General features: G+C 46.7%; 1 protein-coding gene across 2 annotated transcripts in view; it reads left to right on the forward strand.

The window, feature by feature from the left end:
• The window catches only part of RIC8B (RIC8 guanine nucleotide exchange factor B), an 867363-nt gene that overhangs the window by 113657 nt on the left and 727556 nt on the right, over positions 1-26150 (forward strand). For both annotated transcript variants that reach the window (XM_069628263.1, XM_069628262.1), the window contains one exon: positions 10158-10766. In XM_069628263.1, coding sequence (XP_069484364.1) covers positions 10158-10766 — 609 coding nt within the window. The remainder of the gene's footprint in view (positions 1-10157; positions 10767-26150) is intronic.

Raw genomic sequence — 26150 nt, forward strand, 5'->3', positions numbered from 1 at the left:
CCAGCTTACGCTTTGGGACTGCTGGTCCCAGGCCGTGGACCCTGACCCCAAAATGATTCCGATCCCATTCTCCACGACGGCAGATCTTCAATGGTGGTCATCCGCCAGAAACCTTTCAGTGGGAACTGCCTTCCAGGAGCCCTGCCCACAGGTTACTGTTACAACAGACTCCTCCACTTCTAGGGTGGGGGCGGGCACACTGCATCACCTTGAGGTGTACGATCTGTGGACTCCCTAAGGCAGAATGTCTCATATCAATTACCCAGAGTTTCTAGCAGCAGTCTTTCTCTCATTGAAAGCTTTCCAGTCCTCTATCATCAACGCAGGGGTGCGAATTTGCACGGATAATTCCGTAGCAATGTTCTACATAAACAAGCAGGGGGGCACCAGGTCGTCTCCTCTTCATCTAGTGATCCGGATTTGGAGTTGGGCGGTCCAGTACAATGTCTGGCTACAGGCCATGCACGTTCTGGGCCCGATCAATATTGCGGCAGACTCCCTGAGCCGCCAGTCTGTGGCGAGTTGCGAGTGGGAGATGAACAGCGATATCCTTACCAAGATTTTCCAGCAATGGGGTTCTCCAGCGCTGGACGTCTTTGCAACGGCAACAAATGAGAAACTGCCCCTTTAAGCTTCCGGGGACGTCTCGGAGCATCTTCCTTAGGGGATGCCCTCCAGATTCCTTGGGACAACATGAAGGCTTACGCCTTCCCGCCTATTCCGTTGATTCATCGGTCGCTCTGGAAACTCAGGAGCACTTCCAACTGCACTCTCCTCTTCAAAGCTCCTTGGTGGCCAACCAGGTTCTGGTTTTCGGAGCTGCAGCACCTATCAATATTCAACCCAATCAGGTTGCTGCAGATTCCTGACCCCCTCTACCAGAGCAATCACCAGGTGTGGCACCCCTCCCCACAATCCTTCAGCTTGGCAACCTGGTACCCGAGTTAGTCCTTAGCGCAGTTTAACCTTTCAGAGGATAATATGCACATAATTCAGACGCCACGTAAGCCTGCTACGAGGGCTCTGTACAAAAGTAAATGGCTTTGTGTTTGTCATTGGTGTCTAGCTAAACCGCTTGATCCTCGACAGGCTTCTATTGACTGTGTCCCGTCTTTTATATCAGACCTTGCGGCCTCTGGCATCCACGTTTTAACGTGCAGAATGTACCCATCAGCCATTGCAGCTTAACTGTCTTCAGACAGTTGCTCTTTTTCATTGGAAAACCCAGTAATCAAGAGGCATTTCGCAAGTATTCATCTCTTTCCTCCGGTCAGGCCTCCTCACCCGACATGGGATCTGAAGGTGGTCCTCACTGCTTGGTCATAAACCATTTGAACCTATGGCTACTACCGAGCTCAAGTTCCTTTCTTGGAAAGTGGCCTTTTTCATTGCGGTTACATCTGTGAGAAGAATAAGTGAGCTTCAAGCTCTGTCGAACATCCGTTCCTGATTTTCCACAAGGATAAGGTGCTTCGCACTCCTCCTTCTTTCCTTCCAAAAATTGTCTTGGAGTTCCACATAAATATCCTTACCGGTTTTCTTTCCGAATCCGGTCTCTGATGCATAGAGGGTTCTACACAACCTAGACGTCAGAACCTTGACAGAATAAGTGAACTTAGAAGTTCTTCACAACTCTTTGTTACTTTTGGTGACCCAAAAGGGGAACAGTCTTCGAAAGCGTCCATCTCACAATGGATCGCTTCATGCATCTCGGAGGCTTACACAATTCAAGGCCTTCAGCCCCCAAAGGGTGTTCATGCACATTTGGTACTTAGGAACAATGCTATGTGATGCTGCTTTGCTAAGTACACTATGAAAAATATGGTTACGATATCACGGTAATGTGATATACATTTCATACAAGCATGGATCACCATATGTATTGTTAATATTGGTGTGTATAGGCCCATATTACCAAATTACTGTGAATGCAAGCAGACGTCCAAGGCCAAATGATAATGTGTTTATTATATAGCACTAACGCTTAAGCACTTTATATAGAACAGATATACATACAATATCACCCCACCTGTGTTGGTACCCATTTATCAACCTCAGAAGGATGACTGGCTGGGTTGACTTTGCCGGGATTTAAACCTGCAGATCACACACGTCGCATCAGCGAGCGTTCAACCCATTGAGCTTACTGACCGGCTATAGCTATAGTAAAATTAGCAATTGCATGCCTGAATGTTGTCAACGTCGGAAAGCAAATGACTCTGTAGTGGATACCATTAAACTGGTAAGTGAGATTTAACAGCAGGCCAGTTCATCTGCAGGTCTGGTGCAAAGGTGGCCACATGTATAGCCATTATGGGTCTACTTCTCAGGCTTCAGAGGCTGGCAAACTAAATACCATTGAGAGGGTTCATAACTGTGTATGAAAGAATTTAGCGTAGCGCAGGGAAAGCAGTGCACTCACATGGCATCCCGTACTCTGGACACTCGTTACCTCCTACATGCAAAGACACATTTGCCATGCCATGGAGATAGGACAGATTGGACCCATTACAACAAAGCATTAATTGTGGCACAATGAAATCAAGGGCCACGTTTTGTGCTGTGGTCAAACGTGTCTACACTGTACACATGCTTTTAGGCACAAGGATTTTGTCAAATGACCAAGGACACCAAGATGGAATGTCTTGTGGTAATCTCAACCGAGACAATTGCAGAAAGAAAACATGCTATAACTGCAACTTGCAAAAAGCTAAATACATAGTCTGAAGCGGATGCTTATTCCACTGTAAATGCTTTTTGGAAGTTTTTGTTTTCACTGTGAATTTGAGTTGTTTAAGAACAGACTAAATCAGTGACTCAAACCCTGAAAGGGTGCCTGAGATAAACCTTTTATGAGTTGTAAGGATCTCATGGTGGCAACAGTAGGACAACAGACACAAGTGGCAGTCCTAGTGGCTTCTTGTCAAATAAAAAGAGCCTATACTAAAAAGAAAAACCTATTGCCAATCCTTACAACTAAGTTACAAAATAGTGTGGGATAATGTTCTCAAGAAAAGAAAGAAGTGTTAACTAAATAAGTCAGGATGCTATGGCTGGGTCTCCCTACCCCACGTTTTAGCACGTTTTAGCACGGGACAATGCAGGACCTTTGAGCACAGCACACTCCTGGGCCACACGACCATTAGTTTACAAATCCTTTCCCCACTATCGGGGACCTTCTGAATTCAGGTCTTTCAATGCAAAGTCTCTTGTCTTGGTCTCTCCGCTGGAAGTGGTGCTGTCTCACAGCTCCCTTCCCCGCGCTTAGGATACTCAAGCTTGAGCAAAGTTCTGTAGACTTACAGGTTCCAAAACGGTTTGTCAAAGGTTCTTCAAATTCAATAGTTCCAAACCAAATTCCTTCACTTTACTAAGAGCTCTCTTCCTCCTTAAGCCCTCCTTGTTGCCTTCTTTCAGGAAACTCACAGCTTGAAGGGGTCACAAGATTCTCTTGCTGTGGTTTCTTCCAGGGTTTCCTTCCCTTCAATCTTGAAACTTAGCGGTTCAATAGTACTTCACAACGGGGTTCCATTCCCCAACAATTCAACAACTCTCCCTACTTCTTGGTACTAGAGAGTTTCGACAGTGCACTGTATTATTTTAGCCCTGTGCAGGACCACTCCAATACCCAGGTTTTTAGAATCGTGCCTCTGGCACATTATTTCAGTTCACAAACTGTAAATATCTTCCAATTCGCCCTCGCCTTGAACATTTCACCATTCCTTTTTCACGTTCAGGAATGTCTGTTCTTCTAGGGCCTTTCACAGCATGTCAATGTACACACACTTTTCTTGGGGTCTTAGCGCTTTTCCCCTGTTGCGCAGTCCCCTTCTCTTGCTTTCAACTTGGAAATGTTTACTTGACTTTTCTTCCCCCTTCCTCTCTCTCGTGCCTCTCGCACATTTATTTTCATGGAATTTTGAGCCTTGCGGTCATTCACACCACAAGTCCCAGAATGCAGTTCATGTTGAGCATTTCCATTTTCTGGCTCTTTACTCTTGCTGTTCCCCAAACTGCAAGTCCCAGAATGCAGTTCATGTTGAGCATTTCCATTTTCTGGCTCTTTACTCTTGCTGTTCCCCAAACTGCAAGTCCCAGAATGCCTTTCATCTTAACCTTTCTGCTTTCTTCTGCCATTCCCGCCAAACTCACACACGTTTACCATGTTCCTCTCTTTGTCTGGTCATGACTCACCCGGTTAATGCGTGCTGGTGGGCAGTTCTTTGGAAATTTGGCTCAAGGTCAGGGTCTCTCCAACTTTCCCTCGGACGCCCGGGCTTCCTTTCACATGCCATGGGGAAACAAGCCTTGCAGTGGACACAGCCAGCAGGCTGCAGTCTGCTTTATCTGGCCCTTGGGAGACAATGCTCCTCAGCTGCACTGTAGAGCCTCACAGGCACTGGGCCAGCACCTCTTCCTTCTCTTCTCCTCCGGACTTTCTCCACAGCTTCTGCTCCCTCCTGCTTCTGGGCTTTACAAGTCCTTTCTGCACTTTCGTATTGCTCCCAATACTGTTTCTGGCTGCTGCTTTTATACTCCCAGCTAGAGTTAAGTGAAGTCCTGCAGGTCTGGGTGTGCTTGATTGCCTGGCTTTATTAGTGGCACAACCTAGTGGTGGGTGGTAGTAGTCTTTCCACTGCTTCTTAAAGGGTTTCTCGGAGGTAATCTCCACTGCTCTCAGTAGCCTCTTCTTCCCAGGGTTTTTTGGAAATGGGGGGGGGGGGGGAATTACATGGAGCCGGTCTTACCATATCCCATGAAAGTTTGGGGAACATCGGTTTCATGGGGAAAAGAGAAATGGGGGATACTGCGTCTCTCCTAACAGGTTCTCACCCCCCTTGCCCTAAATCTCCTCCTCCCAGATGATCCTCCCTCGCATATCCGCCCCCAGGGTCAGGATCCAAAGTGCCAGCCTTTCCCTGACCACCTGAGGGGAGGACTGTGTTGGTGGGGGGTGGGGGGAGAACAAGTGAGAACACCCTCCGGTTTCTCAGAGTCTAGCAATTATTGTATAGAATTCCAGAAAGACAAATTTGTTTTTCCTATTCTTTCTTATTTAGGGTTCACTGCTCAATGTGTTACACTTGTGGAACCCCCTGTTTTTTTTAACAGGCCTGAACAAGAAAGCCAGCCACTCCAGAAACAAAGGGCTCCATGGTGCTGGCCACAGCCCAGGGGCATACGTTTAAAAAATAAAAAAGAAAAAAAAGGGAGTAGCAAGCCACAGAGTGACCCCCAAATTACGTCCCTGTCTCAGCATTTGCCATGTATTACCCTCGTATGGATTCGGTGCTTGCACAACGTTGTTGCTAATGCCACCCAGCAAGGCTTCCGAAAGAATTCATGATTCCTGTTCTCTGGCCTGATGTTGGCATCACTTTTCCAGGTACTAACAAATGCAGTTATGTGCTCTGCTGCTCGCACAATCGGTGCATGCAATTGCATATCTAGGTACTAGCATAGCCTGCCAGCGCTTGCCATCTCGTGCCAAGGCACTTCTTGTGTTTGACTGGTTTTGCATCTTATTCTCAGCTTGTGTGTGTGTGTGTGTCTGTGTCCCCAGCCCCTTTTAATATTCCCAGATCTGAATTATCCCCCCAGCACCCCGAGTTCCATACTCTGTTGCCTTCCCATTTAACTGCTCTGGTTGCATGGCTTCGGGGTTCTAGTGGAGGAAGCTTGGTACTTGCTGTTATATCAAGGACCACCAGCATTTCAAGCTGCTCCAATTGAGAACTGTACTACTTTTAGGGCAACATGACCTGCCTGAATGTTTGCCCTCTGGAGGCACATTTGGGAGTAGATGGAGTACAACAAAAACAACTTTGACCCTTCATAAAGTATCCAAACAATGTATGCATTTATTTTAATTTTTAGGATGCGCCACACACATGAGACTTTTTGTCTACTAAAAGAACAGGGGCTGTGGGATCATCTGCCGTAGAGTACTGGAGGAAATTGTTAATGGGGCCCGAGAGCTGGGTGATCACAAACTGGTTAAGATTAATCCAGTTCATAATATTGCTTAGAATGTTTTACTCGTACATCTCCTACGGGTTGGGTAGGGCCCCCAAACAAAATTGTTTAGAGACTGCTCCTGCAACCACCCTATCTTGGACTATAGTACTATGTTGAGGGGAGTGTGGGCAGATGGCAAAGATTGTAGCTGATGTGCCACTCATACTGCGTGAAACATCTGAAAGAGGTGGATTTTATGGGCTGGGGATGCACACAAGCCCTTTGACTTGCTATCCGGAGGCAGTATATTTGTGGCATGGGGTGTGGGGGGGGTCCCTTGGAGTTTTACTCTTCTGACCAGATCCTTGTACTTCATGGGACTATGAACCCCTGACAGATCTGCAGTAGTTGCAGAGGATGGATGGAAGCTAGTACACACAAATATTGTGTAACCCTTGTGCAACTGTTACATAGGCTTCCATAAACCCTTTTTTAAAGGGCAGACAGGCCACTCGGAGAGCTCATTGAAGCAGACCTTCATATTACAGAGCTAGGTGAGGATCAGGCCCTCCCACCAAACTTTAAAATGTTGGAACTAGAGTTTTAAACCCTCGGTCACTTCCAGAAGGGAGCAGCACAGTTAGTCATGAAGGGGAGAGAACGCGATTACTGGCACCTAGGTAACTCAAAGGGGAAACTATGCTGCACCTGTGATAACACATGGGCGACTGGCGCAAGGCCAGTCTGGCATGAACGGGAAAAGTGGGTGGAGGGACACCAATCTGGAAATGTATTAAATGCAGCATTTGATTATGCTGATCATCTAAGAGCTTCAGTTAAGGCGCAAGTGGCACAGTAAAGATTGTGACCCTGGAGAGGGAAGTGGTGCTTGAGAAGCCAAGAAGATTGCAGATTTCTGATGTGTGGCCCTTAGCAGGCTTAAAGCTGAGACCCAGCTTAAAGGAAGGCCCAAAGCTGCAAGCCTTGCATCAAACTATGTTCCTATTTAGTCTTGGCCTCAGGCAAAGTATTGTAAACCTACATGGCAGCTATATCTGGGACATTGGCAGGAGTAAGAACCAAGAAGAATTATTGAGAATCAAGAGCTTGTTATGGGCTATCGCTTCATCACAATACAGTGGCCCTCGGTTGATGGATCAAAATAACACAGGGGGGGTGATGGGGGATGGGGGGACAAGGGGGGACCAGAATAACACAGCCAGGGAAAGGGGGGGGGGGTTATATTCTTGGTACTGGAAAGTCAGTAGTCTGCTCAGAGCTACATCCCGGAGACAGTTGGATTAAGCAATCCTGATCCGTCCAGGTGGCCACAGGTAAGCCTATATATTAGTTTTAGTGCAACTCATTCTGATGCTTTTCAGGATGCGCCCCTTTTTAGATTTGGGTGAAATCCTAGACCCTAAAGGCCCTTACTAAAAAAAAAAAGACACTCGACACGGCATCCCCTAACAACTACCGGCCTATCACTACAGTACCTGGTCTTTTAAAAATTGATAGGGCAGCCCACATTCAAATTCAACGCCACCTGGAAACTAACCGAATTCTAGGAACTCGCCAATCGGGTTTCCGCCCTGGACACGGAATGGAACAGAGTCTGCATTCCTTGATCTCAGAAACCAGATGGACAAGATAGGGGACTAAGGGAAACCTGCCTTTTTGCTCCTCCTAGAGTTGTCGGCAGCTTTCGATTTAGTTGACCACAACATACTATGCCGCTGCATCACTTCCTCAGCCTCCTTCTCCCCTGAAGCAGCTTCCTGGATCGGCTCTTTCCTAGGAAGTTATGAAAGTTTTTGCAGGGAACGCCTGCACAGCACTGTCCCTCGACACCTGTGGGGTTCCCCATAAGATCTTCAAAAATCCCCTCTTCAATCACCTGGACACTCTTGGCATCGCCTATACAAATGATACTGATGACACGCAAATTCTCCTCCCCCCTCACTTGCTCCTTCCCCAGCGACTCCGCCATGGTGAGCTCCACTTACACCACCATCCAGGCCTGGATGGAAACCCATAGTCTCTATCTCAACGATGCGGAACTGCTCATAATCAGTCCTGCATCCGTGCTAAAAAACCGGAACTCACAATGTTCACCATTTAATATTGATGGATCACTGATCCCAGTCTCTCAGACTGTCAAAACGGTCTACCTTCACGCTACTCTCTCCCTAACCTGCCAAGTTAATTCCATATCCTCCTCAGTAGCCTACTCAACTAAACTCTTTGGTGCCGCCAGACCATTCCTCACATGACAATTCCCTGATGATTGCCCGAGCAGTGGTGGGTGCTAGGCTAGACTATTGCAATGTACTATTTGCTGGCACGTCAGCCCAAGACATTAAAAAAATTTTAAAAAAATCAACGCTATCCAAAACCATGCTGTGCGTGCCGCCCTGAACATTCCCAACTCCGACCACATCTCAGCTACCTGTAGACCAGTACATTGACTCCCCATCCGAGAAAGATTCTCATTCAAGATTCTCTAAATTATCTCCAAATCTGCCTGCCTTATCTGGTACAACAAATCACCAAGTCTCAGTCGACCAGACCTACCAGAACCCCATACACCCATAGACTGATTCAACCGAAGTTTAAACGCATGCAAGCAGTAGGGTCAAGCTTCCCAGTCATTGATGCAAAGCAATGTGATGCCCTACCACTTTCTGAGTCGAGGAATCCTATTGGGCCTTCTGCAGGGCCCTAAAAACATGGCTGTTCAACTAACATCCTTCAATATGTAATTTGAATTTGATGTGATTGGTTGCACCCTGAATGTAACCATCCTGCAGGCTACTGTCTGTGCCTCTGGGCGTCATGTAACTGGTTTCTCTCTAGCACCCTGATGCCTGAGGGTTTGCGTGCGCTATTCAAATGAAAAAGTAAATAAGTAAAGCCAAAGGGTATTGGACAGCACCAGGATGTCTGTCGAGAGAATCCCAACATAATATTGAATCATTTCCCCTACCAAAGCACTGTTTTTGGACTCCAGATGGGTAACCTCTATTATGGGAGGCCTGTTCCATTATAGACATTTTACTGACCGCTTTGTCTAAAACATTTTTTTTTTAAAAGCAAAGGTGTAGTACTTTATTCTGATTTGTATTTTCTGTTGATCCTTTGTCATAAAGAGGGATTGGTCAGCCAATCGCACCCAACCCGAAGCTCATGTTTGTTGGAAGCTAGAGAGATTTTGGCTTCTTTGGATATGAAACGCAGTTTATATCTACGCTCATGGCAGCAAATGGTTCTTCTGGCCAAATGGGGGGAAGTGGTGGGGGATGATCCTTAATTGAATGACTGGAAGGTTCTCCTAGCTATTGCGACGAGGTGAACATTGTTGAAAGGTATGACCAAATCATACATTAATTGCATATACAAATTTAAAGTAATATTTCTTTAAATTAGACACTTAGTCTGTTTTGATAAATGCAGTTTAGCACATAACTTTTATTTTTAAAATGAGGGATCTGGAGCTAAATTGTATTGATATTCTAGATGGAATGAGAAAACCACAGAGTTCTAATAAAGAACTAGAGGGCCAACATTTCACACAAATTGTGTCCACCCTGAACAGCATGCTGGTCGAAAAAACATGTCACTTTCCATTGCTGCATATGGCTCTTTTTCCACCAGCATGGCGCCCAACTGTCAAATGAATGAGAAATGGCTGCCTCACTTTTTGTTCACACAAATTATGGAATGTTGACCCTTTAGATCTTTATTAGAACTCTGTGGAGAAAAAGAACAAATGCAAATTCATTAAAGTGGGAAGGGAAATCAAAATCGTCATTAAGATGAAACCCAACGGCACATCCTATGAATCATTTGGCACAAGCTCTCCCAGCTCCTATGGCTCACCTTAAAAGGAGATTATGTTGAATGGTGACTGTGTTGGATAGAAGGACTGAGATTGTCCATCTTCTGGCCACACAATTTTCCTGTAAACTGATGACATTGAAATAAACTGACCTCTGGTAATACAAACTTATCCTAACCACAAGTCCAGTTAGGTCCTATGTAGGTCTTATTTTCTAGTGTTGTTGTCAGGTGATATCAAATGGTCTTAGAGGGAGGGGAGACATTTTTCTTTAGGCATCTTTGTTTTTCAAATCCAGCTTGGGATACTGTTGTGTATGCCAAAAAGAGAGATGAAATATAACATACTTTTTTTGTTGCAGCTGTTGTGTGAGCGTGTTTTGAATCTTCTTGAAAAAGGAACAAAAACTTCATGTCAAATTGCCTGCCTTGAAGCCCTCCGTATTCTCTCTCGTGACAAAAAGATTTTGCAACCAGTGACCACCAAGCGAAACATGCAAACCCTGATGGGACTGGCAAGACTCGAGCCTTCTGAGGACACTCTGGGGGAGGTGGCAGATTTTCCTGTTATAGTGGAATCCTTGAAATGTCTTTGCAACATAGTTTTTAACAGTGCCGTCGCACAGAAGCTGAGTTTGGAGCTGAATCTTGCCGCAATGCTTTGCAATCTCCTCAAAAAGTGCAAGGGCCAACCAATGGTTCATGTTATTAAATGTTTTGACCTACGCCTCCTTTTTCTGCTCTCCCTCTTGCACAACGAGATCAGGACTCAGCTACGCAATGAACTCCAAGCTCTGCCTCTCCTCACAGAGGCACTCGAAAGTTCCTTCCGTATTACTTGGACGGAAACGTACGTAGTTCTTCCTCAAGAGAACAGTCCCCCATTGGCATTGCAGGAGACGGACTGCGCCATTGAGGCCCTGAAGGCACTTTTCAATGTAACACTTGAAAGCTGGAATGTTCACAGTGAGGTAAGCTACCCTGAGCAATGCTTTCTACGTTGACCTAAAGATTGTTATGATGACACTTTGTGCCGCAGTCTCAAGTCTTTATTGGAGACCTTGAATCTACACCCAGGAAATCATCTGGACATGACATGCATTTGTTGGTTGAATATAAGAGCTGTTGCCACTGATGTTGAATACTTATTGGTTTGTCATTTACCATCGTAATTGTTTCACTGATTTCAAGCATGTCCAATACATTTTTGTGGTCCACCTTCAATTTATCTAGTTCTAGATCTTTACAGACTGATTTCTGTATGCTAAGGATTAAACCTGCACTTTAGGAATGCTCCATTCATCCCGTCCTAAGGGTCAGGTGCAGACTGTCTTTCAAGGCAGTACCTCAAGGGCCAGCCTGACTAGTTGGTGTGCTGGTTTTATGGCTCAGCTTGATTTAATGCTCTACCCTGCTGGTTTTGTCAATGCAACCCACATTTTCTTCTGGTCTCCATTGCACATTCTGTTTCTTGTCTGACTTTGCTAGGAACTAAAACGAAATCTGTTCTCCACTTAAGGCTTAGATAAAACCTGAAAATGTTCTTAGGATAGCAACGCATTCATACTATTAAATTTTGTAAGTCAACTGTAGTGGAAATAACATAATTAGAGCCATTAAACCTAGCTGAGTCTTAATACATTGTTTTGTGAGCAGTCTTTAGCACAGCTGGCTATAGTCTATTCACCCTGCATTTAGGGAAATAAACTAGATGTGACATATCTGAGGGCATTCTTCCAAAAGAAATATTGCCTTTCGATGCTTCCTGTCTTTTCCAATTGGGCTCAATGAATGTGGTGGAATTCCATATTAGATCTAGCCAAAAGGGGTGACATTCCATATTCGGTTTAGCTAAAAGGACAACGCACAACCAAGATGGACACAGACAATATTTACAGTTAGAATTCTTTAAAGACTTTCTTAATATTCTGAAAACTATTGCATGTAAATTAAGTAGTTGTAATGTTTGTGTTATCCACTCATGTCTGATCTTACTTGTGGAGGTTTCTGCTCTGTAGAGAAGAGCTAGACTGTTTGGCTGCAAAAAAGAATATACTTATGTTTCTTTCATAACATAAAATCCCAGAAACGTGTGCTAGTCACCTAGCCTGAGCTCCCAACAACAGGGTGACCCAGGCAGGTTTCTGTTTGGTTACTTCAGTTGCAGTTTTGGAGGTTGGCATATCTCGGCGGTACACTTCCTCTTCAGACACCTCGACCCCCTCCGCCACTCTTAACCTCCCTTTTTAGTGCTCTTTTTGAAAATAAATTTAGCTAAAGCACAGATAATATGGCTGGAATAGTCCGTTCCATGGCTCCAGATTCAGCTTCATTTATATTGTCTGAAGGCACAAGTCATTACTGAAAAAGATTAAATTATTGGATGAAAACATCGTGCCAATATATTAGACCCTAGAGCACTCACTGGCCTCTGCATGCTCCTTTATATTCATGGCTTTTACTTCAAAGGCAGAGCTAAAGTGCAACAAAAAGAATATATTTTCATTTTTTTCTAGAACCTTACTGATTAGTGCTCGGGTGGAAAAAAGAGATGCAAAGAATGAAATCTGAGGTGAAAACAGAAATCAATCTACTTCCAGCAGAGATTTTCTGGTACAAAGTTGGTTTAGAGTTAATTTCCTGAATGGATGTGCTTTCATCAGTTATTTCCTGGGTTAGATAAAAAGCATGCCCCATTAAAAATATTGCCTTGCCACAGCCCCATTTATCGGTCGAAATTAGGTGACGGAAGCTGATGGAACCGATCTCCTTTTGAAAAGTGAAACTTGCTAATTGAATCCAGTTTCTTCCATATAAACCAATATTGGATTTAAGGGCAGAGTTCAAATTGGCAGAACCAATGAGCCCCAATAGTTAATTTCTTGTGTCTGCAAGTACCCATCTCTCCTCTTGTTTCCTCTTTGTTGGGCCTGAAACATTGAAAGCAACTTCTGAAGTCTGACCTTGAAGAGGGCCTTTGAGGATCCCACAGCTCCCCAATTATTGCAGCATAAACCCTTGATGATTTGTGCGACGGAAATGTACCTAGTAACCAACAACCTCTGCCTGAAACCATTTATTTTCACGCTCCTTCTGGGTCCATGGCATGGTTTCCACCTGCCCTCACCCCAACCCCACAGTGGAAAAAAAAATACCCTTTTCCTCTGTTCAGTTACCCCTCACCCCTCCACCCCCATCTAAAGCCAGGCCCATAGTGCAAAATGATTTCCCATCCCCAAAGTACATATGAGCATGGCTCTGGTGTGCAAAGCATGATTTATTTGAGCAGAGGTGGGTGGGATATGCAGAGAGGGCTTTAGAACATTGCTGAATATATGCAGAATGTGGTGCAGTGTTCCTGACGGTGTTCGTCTGAATGAGGGTGTGTAGAGTGACTGTATGTAATGGTGCATGGTCTGGGCTTATTTTTTAGAATCGTTCTACCAATGAAAATATCTTGCTTCCTAATGCTGCTATTTCTGTCTGTCGCCGACTCCCTGAAGTCTTTGGCAATTGTTTTATGGCAAGCACAGCATATATGTGCACAAACGGAGTAACTGTGTAGCCTCGTTGGATTCCCTTCTAAAAGCATCAGTAGAAGTAGCCAACCAGGCTACCAATGAAGCAGAACGGGTATTGCACAGTTTGCTTCACAGTACGCTGGGTATATCTAATTTTGCTTCCATATGGAATAAAAACCTTTTATAGGTTTGTGCTTGCCACAAATGAAGCCAACACTGTAGGGAGTAAATAACTAATGTGGTTGTCGTAGCAGTTAACCGGTGAATGAGCCGCCATAGTATTAATCTCCAACAGTTCTGTTTGTGTCTCCCCAAACATCATTTTTTTAAAAAACATTTATTTTTTATTTTTTTACACCCTTATCTCACCACTCGCATATCTTCCTTTCTCCGCTCTCCAACTGGCCACAGGAGTTAACAGCACATTGATTCTCTGAAGGGGATACCATTCTAATAAGGGGGGGAATATTCTTCACCCAACATTAGAATACATGTGTTTTTCATTACTGAATCCAAAGACCTGACTTAAGTTCTTTCAGCAAAAGCTGTGGCACAGCTTCCAAATTGCAAACGGGACTCCTTCTAAATGTATCAATTCACGTGATTGTTAGCTTGTGATGTCAAAAACCTCTTCATCAGGTGCAGCTGTTTTGCAGTTTTGTTTTCCTAATTGGATTTCATTTGCAAGTTGGTGGGCAGGATAACTGGAAAGTCTGGCGATAGATAGATAGATGGGTAGATAGCTGTTGAAATTTGAGGCTTTTTGTAGTTTCCTTTTCAGCTCTATACATGTTTTACCTTCGTCTGGGAGTAAACTATTCAACTGTTTGTGTCTGTGTCTGCCTGGAGTCTCTGCCTGTGAGTGAAGGATTGAGGAATTGTTACTCTTGCTGGGATTTGGACTTTAAAGACTTGCTGCTGAATGGCACTCTAGTTGCCTTTTTTAATTTCTAAAATGTTAAGTACAAGCTGTGGGATTGTGATCACTGGCTGGCTGGTTTGACAAGCTTACCGCCATTGTATACATTGAAATGTACAATACCAACCCCCCCCCTCCACCACTCTGCCTCATTGTCTCCTTTGAGTGTGTGTATATATAGGCTTCAGTACCCAACCCAGACGGTACTGTTAACATTAGCACCGCGACCAAGTGATATCATTTCAGATACCCCACTGACTGATAAACCGTAGGTGCAAGTTTTGCAAATCCTGTGAGAAATAATTAATGTATCTTTTGTAACCAGTTTCTAATATCGGAGACCAGTTGCTTCCAAGACCAACACGTTTTTCCCAAGCTATCCTCTCGGCCCTCTTCCTTTTTGATTTTTTAAACTAGAATTTCATGTTATTTGCAGCATCAGCGTGTGATTTCCCCTCTTACAGTGGATACTATTCAGAAAGTGACCGTGGATTTTCCGTGACCTCAAAAAAAGTTGATCAAAAGAGCATATATTTTGGATTTAGAAAAAAAACTGAACACATTCTAGGAAGATCTACTACAGAGTCTTGAGCTTGTGGGAACTTCCATCCTGGAACCTACATCTTGCGTCTTTACCCTGGGTTCTGCTCTGTTGGCTTCTGTGAAGAAACTCCTTTTATAAATCAGTGGTTGTCGATTTTTCAGATCTGCTTTTTGTTAACAAAGTAAGTGCCCACTCATTCTGCAAGGGAAGGTCTCTTACACAAGATGACATCATCATTGTGAATATGATCTTGTGTTGTCTGCTTTTAATGAATGCTGTGCATCATTGCATTTGAGTGAAATCTGTTGTGTATTTTGTTTTCCTGTGTAACCTGTGGCATCCTCAACCCTCTTGTGATTCTGCCATTTAGTTGAAGAGAAACTAGTTTTAATATTGCTTATTTGGTTCCAGTAACCCTCTAATACAGGCCAGTAAAAAATGTTTTTAAAAAAGCTTCTCTTTTTTTTTTTGGGTATTTCCAACAGGTCATACAACATTAAACATAGGAAACAAAAAAAAGGAAAAAGGCGATATAAACAGAAAAGTGTTCTTTAGTGTCCGCGCCCTCCACCCCCGTCCCTCCTCGCTGTTGATGATCGGAGTCCAATGCATTTATAGGTCGGAGGACATTCCTGTCTCTGGTTTGGTCCACGGTGTGGACCGCCTCCCGGGTGTAGGGTCTTGGGGATGAGGCTCTTGAGGAATTATTGCCCTAGGTGGACATTGGGTAGTCGATATATGGGCCCCAAATATCGGGGGGGTCTGGCGTGCAGCGGCAGAAGTCTAATGAAGTCCGTCTCTGTATCTTGGCAGTGGTATCCAGTTAAATTATCGGAAAAATATTTTCGACATGCCATTTTGTCTATAAAAAAAATTGCCGAAAAAATAATAATTCAGAATTCTTTTTTTTGCGAGTAAAAAAAAGTGTCTATAAATAAAAAGGGAGGAGTTTGCCCCACCTCCCCATTTAAAATAAAAGCATTCAAATTTTTATTTTTTTCCCCGCATTTTGGTGTTGAAAAATGGCATTTCGAAAATGACATTCGAAAATGTCACTAGGAACCCTTGGCAGTATGTTATGTCGTTTAGCCACTGTTGTATTGTCGGCAAAGGTCCTCTTCTCCATGTCATTGCGATCCTCCTGCGGGCCAATAACAATAGCAGACTGCACAGTTTGCTTACTGAGGACACCAAATGTTTGGTTAGGCCAAGAAGTGTGATCTTGGGGTCTGGCTCGAGGGGCGTATCTATGATTGCTGCAGTCTTCTCGAGCACCTTGTTCCAGAATTGGTGAATTGCCGGGCATGACCATGCGAGATGGAGAAAGTCTGCTGATGGGGCATTGCAGCAGCTGCATTTTGGTGGGATTGTGAGGTGATGGGAGTGTAATCTGGCGGGGGTGTGGTATACCTGGTGTACGTATTTGAGGTGAATTTGTTTGTATCGGGTATTTAGTGATATCTTTTGTGTCTGGGCTAGGATGTAGTCCCAGTCTTCATCTGGTATGGTCAGATGCAGGGCCTTCTTCCATCTTGCTTTTGGCGCTGTGGGTTACAGAGTGGTTTCAGATAGCAGGGTTTTGTAGATTGATGACACAAGTCTGCCCTCCCCTTGTGACTGGATTACCCCGTGTAAATGTTGCCAAGCTGGGGGTTGTTGTGGGAACGAGGGGAAGAGGGCCTGGAGCGAGAACCTGAGATGGAAATAAATGAATGCATCTAAGGCATGTATCTTTGCCTGTTCAAGAGTGATGACGCTCTCGTCGCTAAACAGATTGGCCATGGTGTAGAACTGGAGCTTGTCGCTCCAGTTCTCCAGCATTGGATCTTTCATGGATTCACATGCTTAGAATATTCCCCGTCGTCAGACTGGGAACCCTCGGTACACATATATAGCCTTTTCCTATAGGAAAACTTCCGACACTTTTGTGTCCTATCTACGTCCTTTTAGGACCTGCCTACGCATGCTCCGTAGGCCGTCCCAGTATAAGAGGCCCGCCCCCGCGGCTCCCCTTCAGATTTCAACCGTCTCCAAAGATAGTGGGATCTCCTCGCGTAGTCTCTACTGCTAGATTTTTCGAATTGTCAAAACTCCTGTGAGTTTGTTAATTTTATCGGAATGTCGGGTAAACCTCTTTTTCGCCCGTGTGCCACGTGCGGATTGAAGAAGGTTTATGAGGGGGACGGCCATTCAGACTGTATTTATTGCCTCCAGCCTCACCACTCGGCAGACCAGTGTGAAATATGTAAAGGTTTTTCCCAGAAAACCCTGAAGGATCGAAACCGCCGGCTGGTATCCTGGTTAAATGACGGTGCGGGAGCGTACCCTCAGTCAGAGGTGGGCTCGGTGCGCAGTGTAGCCTCGGCGAAAACATCAGGAGCCCCTCGACGCTCAACCTCGTCGGAACCCCCGGCTAAGAAGTCACGACCTGTGGAAAAGGACGTTCCACGAAGTCACTCTTCTAAGGACTCTTCTAAAGACTCTGCAAGAAAGACATCTTCGTCCACTTCGTCGAAGAAAGGAAAAGAGAGGCCTAAATCCTCCTCGGGCGATCAACACAGATCAGCCACGAGTAGAGATTCGGATAAACGCAGGGAGAGCGCTGTGAAGGCGGGACCGCCTAAACCACCTGCAGGCCCAACGTCGACGACTACGAACCAGTCGGTGTCTTCACTGCCGCTGACGCAGTCGATTTTCACCCGTCATCAACCCAGCGACGACCTCGGCGACGATGTCCTCGTCGACGGAAGTTCTGGCCTGGAGACCGGAGGTATTTGATATGGGGTTGCCTGACACATTGCTACAGGAACAGGCAACGTCAATTGCCTCGAAAGAAGACGACGGCTTCAGAATTGTGAGCCCGGAGGACCTCGGTCTACGACCCAGGTTTCCATCAGGAGCAACCTGCTCTCAGGTGTTTACCCAACCTCCAAGCTCTCAGGCGACCCTGTCCAAGGAGGTACTGTCCTCCTTACACTCGCTCCTGAAATCGCTGGACGAAAGGCTTCCACCTGTACCATCGACACCCCCTGTCGACGAGCCCGGCCCTTCACACCGCCCGACCAAATCGATCGGGGTTCCAACTACTCCAGCAGTCCAGGAGGAAGGTGAGCTTTCGGACTCCCTATCTGACCACCACGGGTCAGCGTCAGATATATCCCTCTCACCATCTAGGGATCCATCCTGGGTGTCGGATGTGGAAATGGAAACACCAAAGAGTCCCACTCACCCGTCACCACCGGACGATATAGGTTCCTTTCATTCTATGATGGAAAAAGCGTGCAAGGAGTTTGGCCTGGTCCAACAGGAGGAGAGAAAGGACTGTTTTCTTTTTGACCATATGGGCAACAGTAGACGCTCAATATTCTCAATACCCATTTTAGACCATGTCTGGAAAGAAGGTGTCCAAACCATGCGTCACCCATTTTCTGAGCCGGCTGTAAAAGGCCGCATTGAAAAGAAATTTAAAGCACCAGACTCTACACCGAAGTGTCTTTCGGCTCAACCTACTCCGGACTCGGTGGTGTCGTCGGCGGCGACGAGAAAAGCAAAGGCCCAACATAAATGCTCTACCCCTCCAGATAATGAGGCGAGGCGCCAAGACGTGTTTGGTAAGAAGGTTCTTTCTGTGGGGGCCTCAACGGTGAAAGCAGCTAACTCCCTGGCGATTGTGGCCAGATATGACAGGGAGATGTGGCACAGACTGGCACCTATCCTGGACCACCTCCCGGAAGAACATAGAAGAACGGCGATGTCCCTGGTTCGAGAAGGCGAAGAGGCATCGAATCATGCTATTAACATAGCGGTGGACCTGGCAGATTCGGGTTTTAAACAAATAAATAACTGAGTTGTTCTAAGACGCCAGGCTTGGCTTAAGTGCACCAACTTCAGACCCGAAGTACAGTATAAAGTTTTGGACATGCCATTCGAAGGTGATCTTCTTTTCGGAGAAAAGGTGGACGAGGCCTTGAAGGGCATGAAGGAGGACTCAGATACAGCACGCTCATTAGGTTCTCTCCAGAGCGGTAAGCCCTTTCGTTCTTTTCGTCCCTTTAGAGGAGCATCTGGAAACGCAAGATTCTCAGCAACCAGGGATAGATCTTTTGGTAGATCAGCGTATCCTTCCCAAGGATATAGACGCGCCTCGCAGACCTCAAGCCGGCGCAGAAACTTCCAGTCTTCCAAGAGACGACCAACTTATTCGTCGTCGACGAGCAAACAAAAAGACCAGCAATGACGGGAAGCGTGCCGTTCTGGGAGGAAGAGTGTCAAGCTGCATCGAGGAATGGGAGACCATCACAACAGATCAGTGGGTTTTGGACACTGTGAGGTACGGACATTCCCTACTATTCAAATGCAAACCTCCAAAATGTCCACCAATAGACCTATCCCAGCCACATCTAAACATCTTGAGGCAGGAAGTAACACTCATGTTACAGAAAGGCGCCATCGAATTAGTCCCTGCATCGCAGAAAGGCCTAGGGGTATACTCACGGTGTTTTGTGGTAAAGAAGCCAAATGGAAAATGGTGCCCTATTCTCGACCTGCGAGACCTCAACAAGACCCTACAGAGTCAAAATTCAAAATGCTTACACTGCAGGAGGTGATCAGATCCGTCCAAAGGGACGATTTTTTGGCGTCACTAGATCTACAGGACGCGTACTTCCACATTCCGGTGTGTCAAAAACACAGGAGGTTTCTGAGGTTCATGGTAGGTCAGACACACTACCAATTTGCAGTGCTCCCATTTGGTCTAAAGTCCTCCCCAAGAACGTTTACAAAATGTTTGGCACCTGTGGCAGCCTGGCTACGAAAGGGAGGGCATCATGTATACCCGTACCTCGACGACTGGCTAGTGAGGGGATCCTCCCCAGCGTCGACCAACGACAGCGTACATGCCACCTTACAACTTCTGCAACGACTGGGGTTCGCAGTGAACTTCGGAAAGTCTTCTCTAAAGCCCTCAAAGAGCTTGAAGTTCTTGGGAGCTCAATTCGAAACCCACTCGGGAATAGTGAAACCGTCCTTAGACAGAATATTGAAGATCGAACAACTGACGAGTCAACTTCGCCTACAGAGCACATTTTCCGTGAGAAAATATGTGGCAATCCTGGGTTCCATGGCTTCGTGCATCCACCTAGTGGCAAACTGCCGATTGTTCATGAGGCCTCTACAGGAGTTCCTGTCAGACAGATGGAAGCAGGCCACGGGCCGGTGGTCGGACAGGATAACCGTCGACGACGAGGGTGTCATCAGATCCCTCCAATGGTGGAAAATCTTTCACAACCTGGACAGAGGAGTTCCTCTACAAGAGCCGGAATTTCAGAACACCATCATCACGGACGCCTCCCTGACGGGCTGGGGAGCACACATGAACGATCTTCAAACCCAGGGCAGATGGTCTTCGACCGAATCGCTCCTACACATCAACGTGCTGGAACTGAGGGCAGTGAGGTGGGCCTTGAAATCATTCCTTCCACATATCAAAGGATCAAAAGTAAGAGTGCTGACAGACAACCCGACAGCCATGTTCTACTTGATAAAGCAAGGCGGCACCAGATCCAGGACCCTTTCGGCGGAAGCTCAAAAGATCTGGCACTGGGCGTTGAAACACAACATATCCTTAGTGGCTTACCATCTCCCGGGTGTGAAGAATGTGCAAGCGGATTCCCTGAGCAGGACAATGGCTCAAATACACGAGTGGGAGCTGGACACCGGTCAACTACAAATGATCTTCGAAAGGTGGGGGACCCCCTCAATCGACCTCTTCGCAACGAAAGAAAACAGGAAATGTGAACAGTTTGCGAGCAGATGGCCTCAAAATGGATCCCTGGGGGAAGCGTTCTCGTTTCCTTGGACGGACAAATTCCTGTACGCTTTCCCTCCGTTCCCCCTTATACGGAGGACAATCCAGGGGATTCGCAGGTACAAATGCCGGGTCATTCTAGTGGCACCGTATTGGCCGAAACAACCATGGTTTTCCGACCTCCATCTGTCGTTGGAACAGCCTATAACTCTCCAGAAAGTGCCGAACCTACTGTCCAGGGACAAGGGAACGGTGTGGCACCACAATCCGGACAGCCTCAACTTAACAGCATGGCTCCTGACTTTTCAGAGTTTGGCAGCTTGAAAGTCTCGTCGGATTGCCGGAGAATTCTGCAGGCGGCTAGGGCCCCTTCGACTAACAAATCATACATATGCAAATGGCGAAGGTTCTGTACGTGGTGTCAAACGCAGCACGAAATTCAGCCTTTAGAAGTAACCCCTGAACAAATTCTTCCGTATCTTCTTCACCTAGCTGAGAGTGGGCTGTCGTCATCGTCCATCAAAGTGCACTAAGCGGCCATTTCAAGGTTTACGAGGAGGAGACAGTCTTCACCATTATTCAGTGACAGACTGGTGAAACATTTCATGAGGGGTCTCTTTAGAACTTTCCCCCCTACGAAACGGTTCCCACCGTCGTGGAGTTTAAATGTGGTGTTGGCTGCCTTAATGAAGCCTCCATTTGAGCCAATGTCCTCTTCATCCATGCAGTTCCTATCTTGGAAACTGGCTTTCTTAATTGCCATTACATCGGCTAGAAGAATGTCGGAATTACAGGCATTGGTCATAGATCCTCCATATATGAGATTCTTTAAGGACAAAGTAATTTTATCAACTAACCCTACTTTCATCCCGAAAGTACTGACAGTCTATCACAAGCACTCGACCCTGGTCCTTCCTACGTTCTTTGCGTCCCCGTCGTCGACGGCGGAAAAAGCCCTTCATACTCTGGACGTCAAAAGGGCGTTAAAATTTTACCTGCAAAGGACGCAAGATATCAGAACTACCAGACAGTTGTTCATTGCCTACGGTCCGTCGACGAGAGGAAGGGCAATCTCCAAGCAAGGCCTGGCTCGTTGGGTCTCTTCGGCAATTACTTTTAGTCACTCCAAGGCTGGGAGACCTCTACAAAGACGCCCTAGAGCCCATTCCACGAGATCGACAGCCTCCTCCGCGGCTCTATGGGCAGGAATTCCTCTGACAGACATCTGCCAGGCGGCGGCATGGTCTGTCCCACACACGTTTACACGCCATTACTGCCTGGAAAGGCAGCACGCGGACGAGGTACAGATGGGAAGAGCTGTCCTGCGCCATCTGTTTCAATGAGGTAAGCTCCACGCTGTGGAGAATCCGTTTTCTACCTTTTTGATGACAGTATACTTTATGTGGGCAAGGTTATGAGTTAACTTATTCCTACTGTATATATGCATTGTGTAGTATGGTGAGGGTATTACATTACATTCTCACCGCCATCTCAAGTGTTACTGCTATACAATCTATTCTAAGCATGTGAATCCATGAAAGATCCAATGCTGGAGAAGGGAATAGTTTCTTACCTGTAACTCCATTTCTCCAGCATTGGTATCTTTCATGGATTCACATGCGCCCGCCAACCTCCCCGGAATGCAATGTATTTGATAAGTTTAACCCTGCCTACTTTGGAGGGGCCGAAATCTGAAGGGGAGCCGCGGGGGCGGGCCTCTTATACTGGGACGGCCTACGGAGCATGCGTAGGCAGGTCCTAAAAGGACGTAGATAGGACACAAAAGTGTCGGAAGTTTTCCTATAGGAAAAGGCTATATATGTGTACCGAGGGTTCCCAGTCTGACGACGGGGAATATTCTAAGCATGTGAATCCATGAAAGATACCAATGCTGGAGAAATGGAGTTACAGGTAAGAAACTATTCCCTTCAGGAAGAGACTCTCCGAAGTCAGAGGAATCCCTGGAACAAATTTTATCGGTAGTAGGGGGGAGAATCTGACCGGAATGTCGCATCTCTGCGCTATTTTCTTCCAGATAGCAGTGGTGGAGAGCACTGTATCTAGAGTGTTGTGCGGTGTGTGTGTGTGTGACCTATGATAACTGCCTTCAGCCGGTTGGGTGATGTGAGGGCTCGCTCGAGCTGGACATGCGGTCGGACGAAGTGAGTGGCGTACCAGTGGCAGAGGAATTGGGCCTGTGCTGCCCAGTAGTATAGCTACTGACGTGTTGTGGCCAGGAATAAATCCTGCCTGGTCTGCAAGTACCAGTTCGGGCATCAGGGGAAGTAATCTGGTGGCCAGGATCTTAGCTAGGATCTTGTTGTCTAGATTGATCAATGAGATTGGTCTATATGAGCTGCATTCTTCCGGGGGTTTCCCAGCTGTATGCAGTAGGAACATGTTTGCTTCTCGAGGGGTCGGGGGTGTGGAACCTGTCTCAAGCGCCTCCTCAAAGACCTGCTGCAGTATGGGGGCCAGAAGGGGGGCGAAGGATTTGTAAAACTCACCAATCGGACCATCTGGGCCGGGGGCCTTAGAGTTCAGTAGCTCTTTTATTGCCTGGAGGATTTCTTCCGATGAGATGGGTTGGTTTAGCGGCTCCCTTAGCGAGGCATTTACCCAGTAGAGTTCAGTGTCATTCGGGTATCGGTTGAGCTCCTCAGAGCTGGCGGTATAGTTGGACTTGTAAAGTTTTTGATAGTGTTCAAAAGGTTTCCGCGATTTCGTTATCCGTGTGTGCCTTGTGCATCTTGTATCTTCTCTATCGCTGGGGGCTTTCTGTCTGCTGCAATCAGTCTTGCGAGAAGGGCACCCGGTTTCTGGCCTTCCCCATACTGCCAGATACGATGACCTTTCAACAGAAATTTTATTTCGTGGTCAGCTGCTCCCCTGAATTTATCCAATTCCTTTTTTAACGCTGCAGATGTGTGTGGGTCGGTTGATGTGGAATGTTGTCTTTCAAGCTCTTTCAGGTTGGTTTCGCTCTGGGAGAGTTCTCGTCTAATGAGTTTCAGTAATCCATGTTCTTTGGTTACGCATAACCCTCTGATGTAGCATTTCAGGGCTTCCCATAGTGTTCCAGCGGATGAAACCGAGCCCTGGTTGAGTTCAAGGAAGGAGACTATCTCTTTGCAAAGTTCGTCCGCAAACACTTGGTCCTGTAACGCTTCCGTTTTGAATCTCCAGTGTCTCCCCTCTGATGAATCTGGGGGAGTGCATACGAGTGTGACTGCAGAGTGTTCCGATATCGTTCTTGGGAGGATATGGCATTGGCTCCATTGCAGGTGGCTGCCGGCTGACACCAGAAGTAATCGAGACGTGAGCTTGTTTGATGGACCCAGGAGTGGAACGTAAAATCGCGGGTGTCTCCATGTTGGCGTCTCCAGGCATCTTCGAGGCCGTATGCTTTGCATATTCCTATAATTTGGAGCACTGCCTTGGGGGTGGGCATGGCTGATGCATGGGATTTGTCCTTCTCAGGGTCCAGCGTGGTATTCAGGTCACCTCCCCAGATAATTGTTGCAGCTTCTGCTCCCTCCAGGTGTCACCTCCCCAGATAATTGTTGCAGCTTCTGCTCCCTCCAGATGTGTCATTACCCATTCGTAGTCGTTTGCCCTGTCCGTATTCGGGCCATAGGAGTTTACAATGATGACCTCTGTGCCCTCCAGGATCCCGCTTACCAGTAGTGCTCTGCCCTCTGAGTCTTTACTGGACGATATTAATTTGTATTTCAGGGTTTTGTTTATCATGATGGCCACGCCTCTGGAATATGAGGAGTATGAGGAAAAGTATCTATGACAGCCCCATTCTCATGCCCAGCGATTCTCCGTTTCAGGAGGAGATGGGTTTCCTGGATCAATGCAATGTCGACTTTGTGTCTTCGGAGATATTAGGTCACCTTCCTTGTTTTAGTCGCGTGGTTGCCCCCTCTAATGTTCTAGGTATATAGCTTGAAGGCAGAGGGCTGATGCCATATTTACCACGCGTTCGTGCGATGTAGGTGATAGTAGGGTTAGACCACCATTTAGTGGATTGGTGCATGGGAGCAAGTTTCTTGAGGCTATGAGCTGTTGTAGTGCATTCTTTGGGAGACGGTGGAGGTAGGCGATGGGGCGCGAACCCACAGCAGGCACACTTCTTAAACTTCAAACAACTTCCCTTCCCAGCGCAGGCAACCCCCAACTCGCCTGTCCAATTTCCCCTCCCCAAACTCAGAGGCATAAACAAAGCTGCGCTTGGGGCGCTAGCGTCCTTCCAAGGTCCAGTGCACCCTATGCACTATACGCTGTTTGATTTTTTTGGGGTTCCAGGAAAACATTTGTGTGATCTCAAGCTGGTTCTTGGTGCTCAGGATGAGATTTCACAGCGTGGTCTCCAACGCTATCGCGTCTGGGGGGGTCTCGGGTTATTGACAGCCTGTCTGCATCCCAGACCGCCGAGGAAGGAGTTTGCCTCCGTTAGCGCGCTGAAGAAATGGGACTTTCCGTCATGTTTGATCCGTAGTTTGGCCGTTTATAGCATATAATAAAGCATTTGGTTTTCTTGAAGCCGCTTTTTTACTCCCTTGAAAGTCTTGCGTTGCGCCTGGACCGATGGGGAGAAGTCTCCCTCGTAGTTCAGATCTCTTTTCTCCCTGGCCAGGCGCAAGATCATGTTGCAGTCCTTAAAGTTGAGGAGCTTGGCTATAATCTGGCAGGGGGGCCGCACCTGGGATGGGGCGGTTGTAAGGTACCCAATGGGCTCTCTCCACTACAAACAGATTCATTAGCGCAGAGTCTCCGAATATTTCTTTGCAGACGGTTTCTACAAAATCTGCCATTTTCAATGTGGATTTGTTTTCGCTTACTCCGAGGATCCTGATGTTGCGGCGGGATCGCCCCTCGAGGCCCTAATTTTTCGCTATGATGGTCTTTATTTGGGTTTCTAGTGTAGCCAGCCTTGTAGACTGGGAGTGAATATTATCATCGAGGTCGGAGATCCGCTGCTCGGCTGTGTCTAGCCTATCTCTGTGCTTGTCCAGGCGTTGTTGTATCTTATCCACTTTGGTGGACAATGTGTCGAGCTTACTATCTATGTTTCCTATGCTTGTTTTTAATTAGAGGAGGATCCCCCTGATGTCTATGGCTTAAGCGGATTCGCTGTCTTGGGACATTGTCGTCTCGGGATTATCCATCCGATCGGTCGTTTTAGGGGTTTTGACCATTGCTCCAGATTCAAATGTTAGTTTTCTTTGTGACTTGTCTGTTTTTCCCATCTTGGGGGTCTCCCATTTTGTGTCCAGTTATTTTGTCCCCGCTTGCTCCTCCTGTTCTTGGGGTCTGGCCAGGTGGAGAGAATATGGAGGATGTCCCCTGGCCTGGCTGGTCAACGGAGGACCCCGCCACCCGGTGATGAGCGGGTGGCGCTGTGTGTTAATATCTGCTCCGGCTAAAGTTGCGGTTGATTGCTCTCGGGCGAGGCGGATGTGTTGAGGGCTGGCTGGAGGGACGCGCAGCTGATGGCTGGCCGCTCTGGCTTCCTCCACTCCCCGGCAGCCCAGGAGGGATGGATGGTGTTGCACGGTG

Source organism: Ambystoma mexicanum, chromosome 12 (assembly GCF_040938575.1).
Source record: "Ambystoma mexicanum isolate Mex_15411 chromosome 12, UKY_AmexF1_1, whole genome shotgun sequence".
NCBI lineage: Eukaryota > Metazoa > Chordata > Amphibia > Caudata > Ambystomatidae > Ambystoma > Ambystoma mexicanum.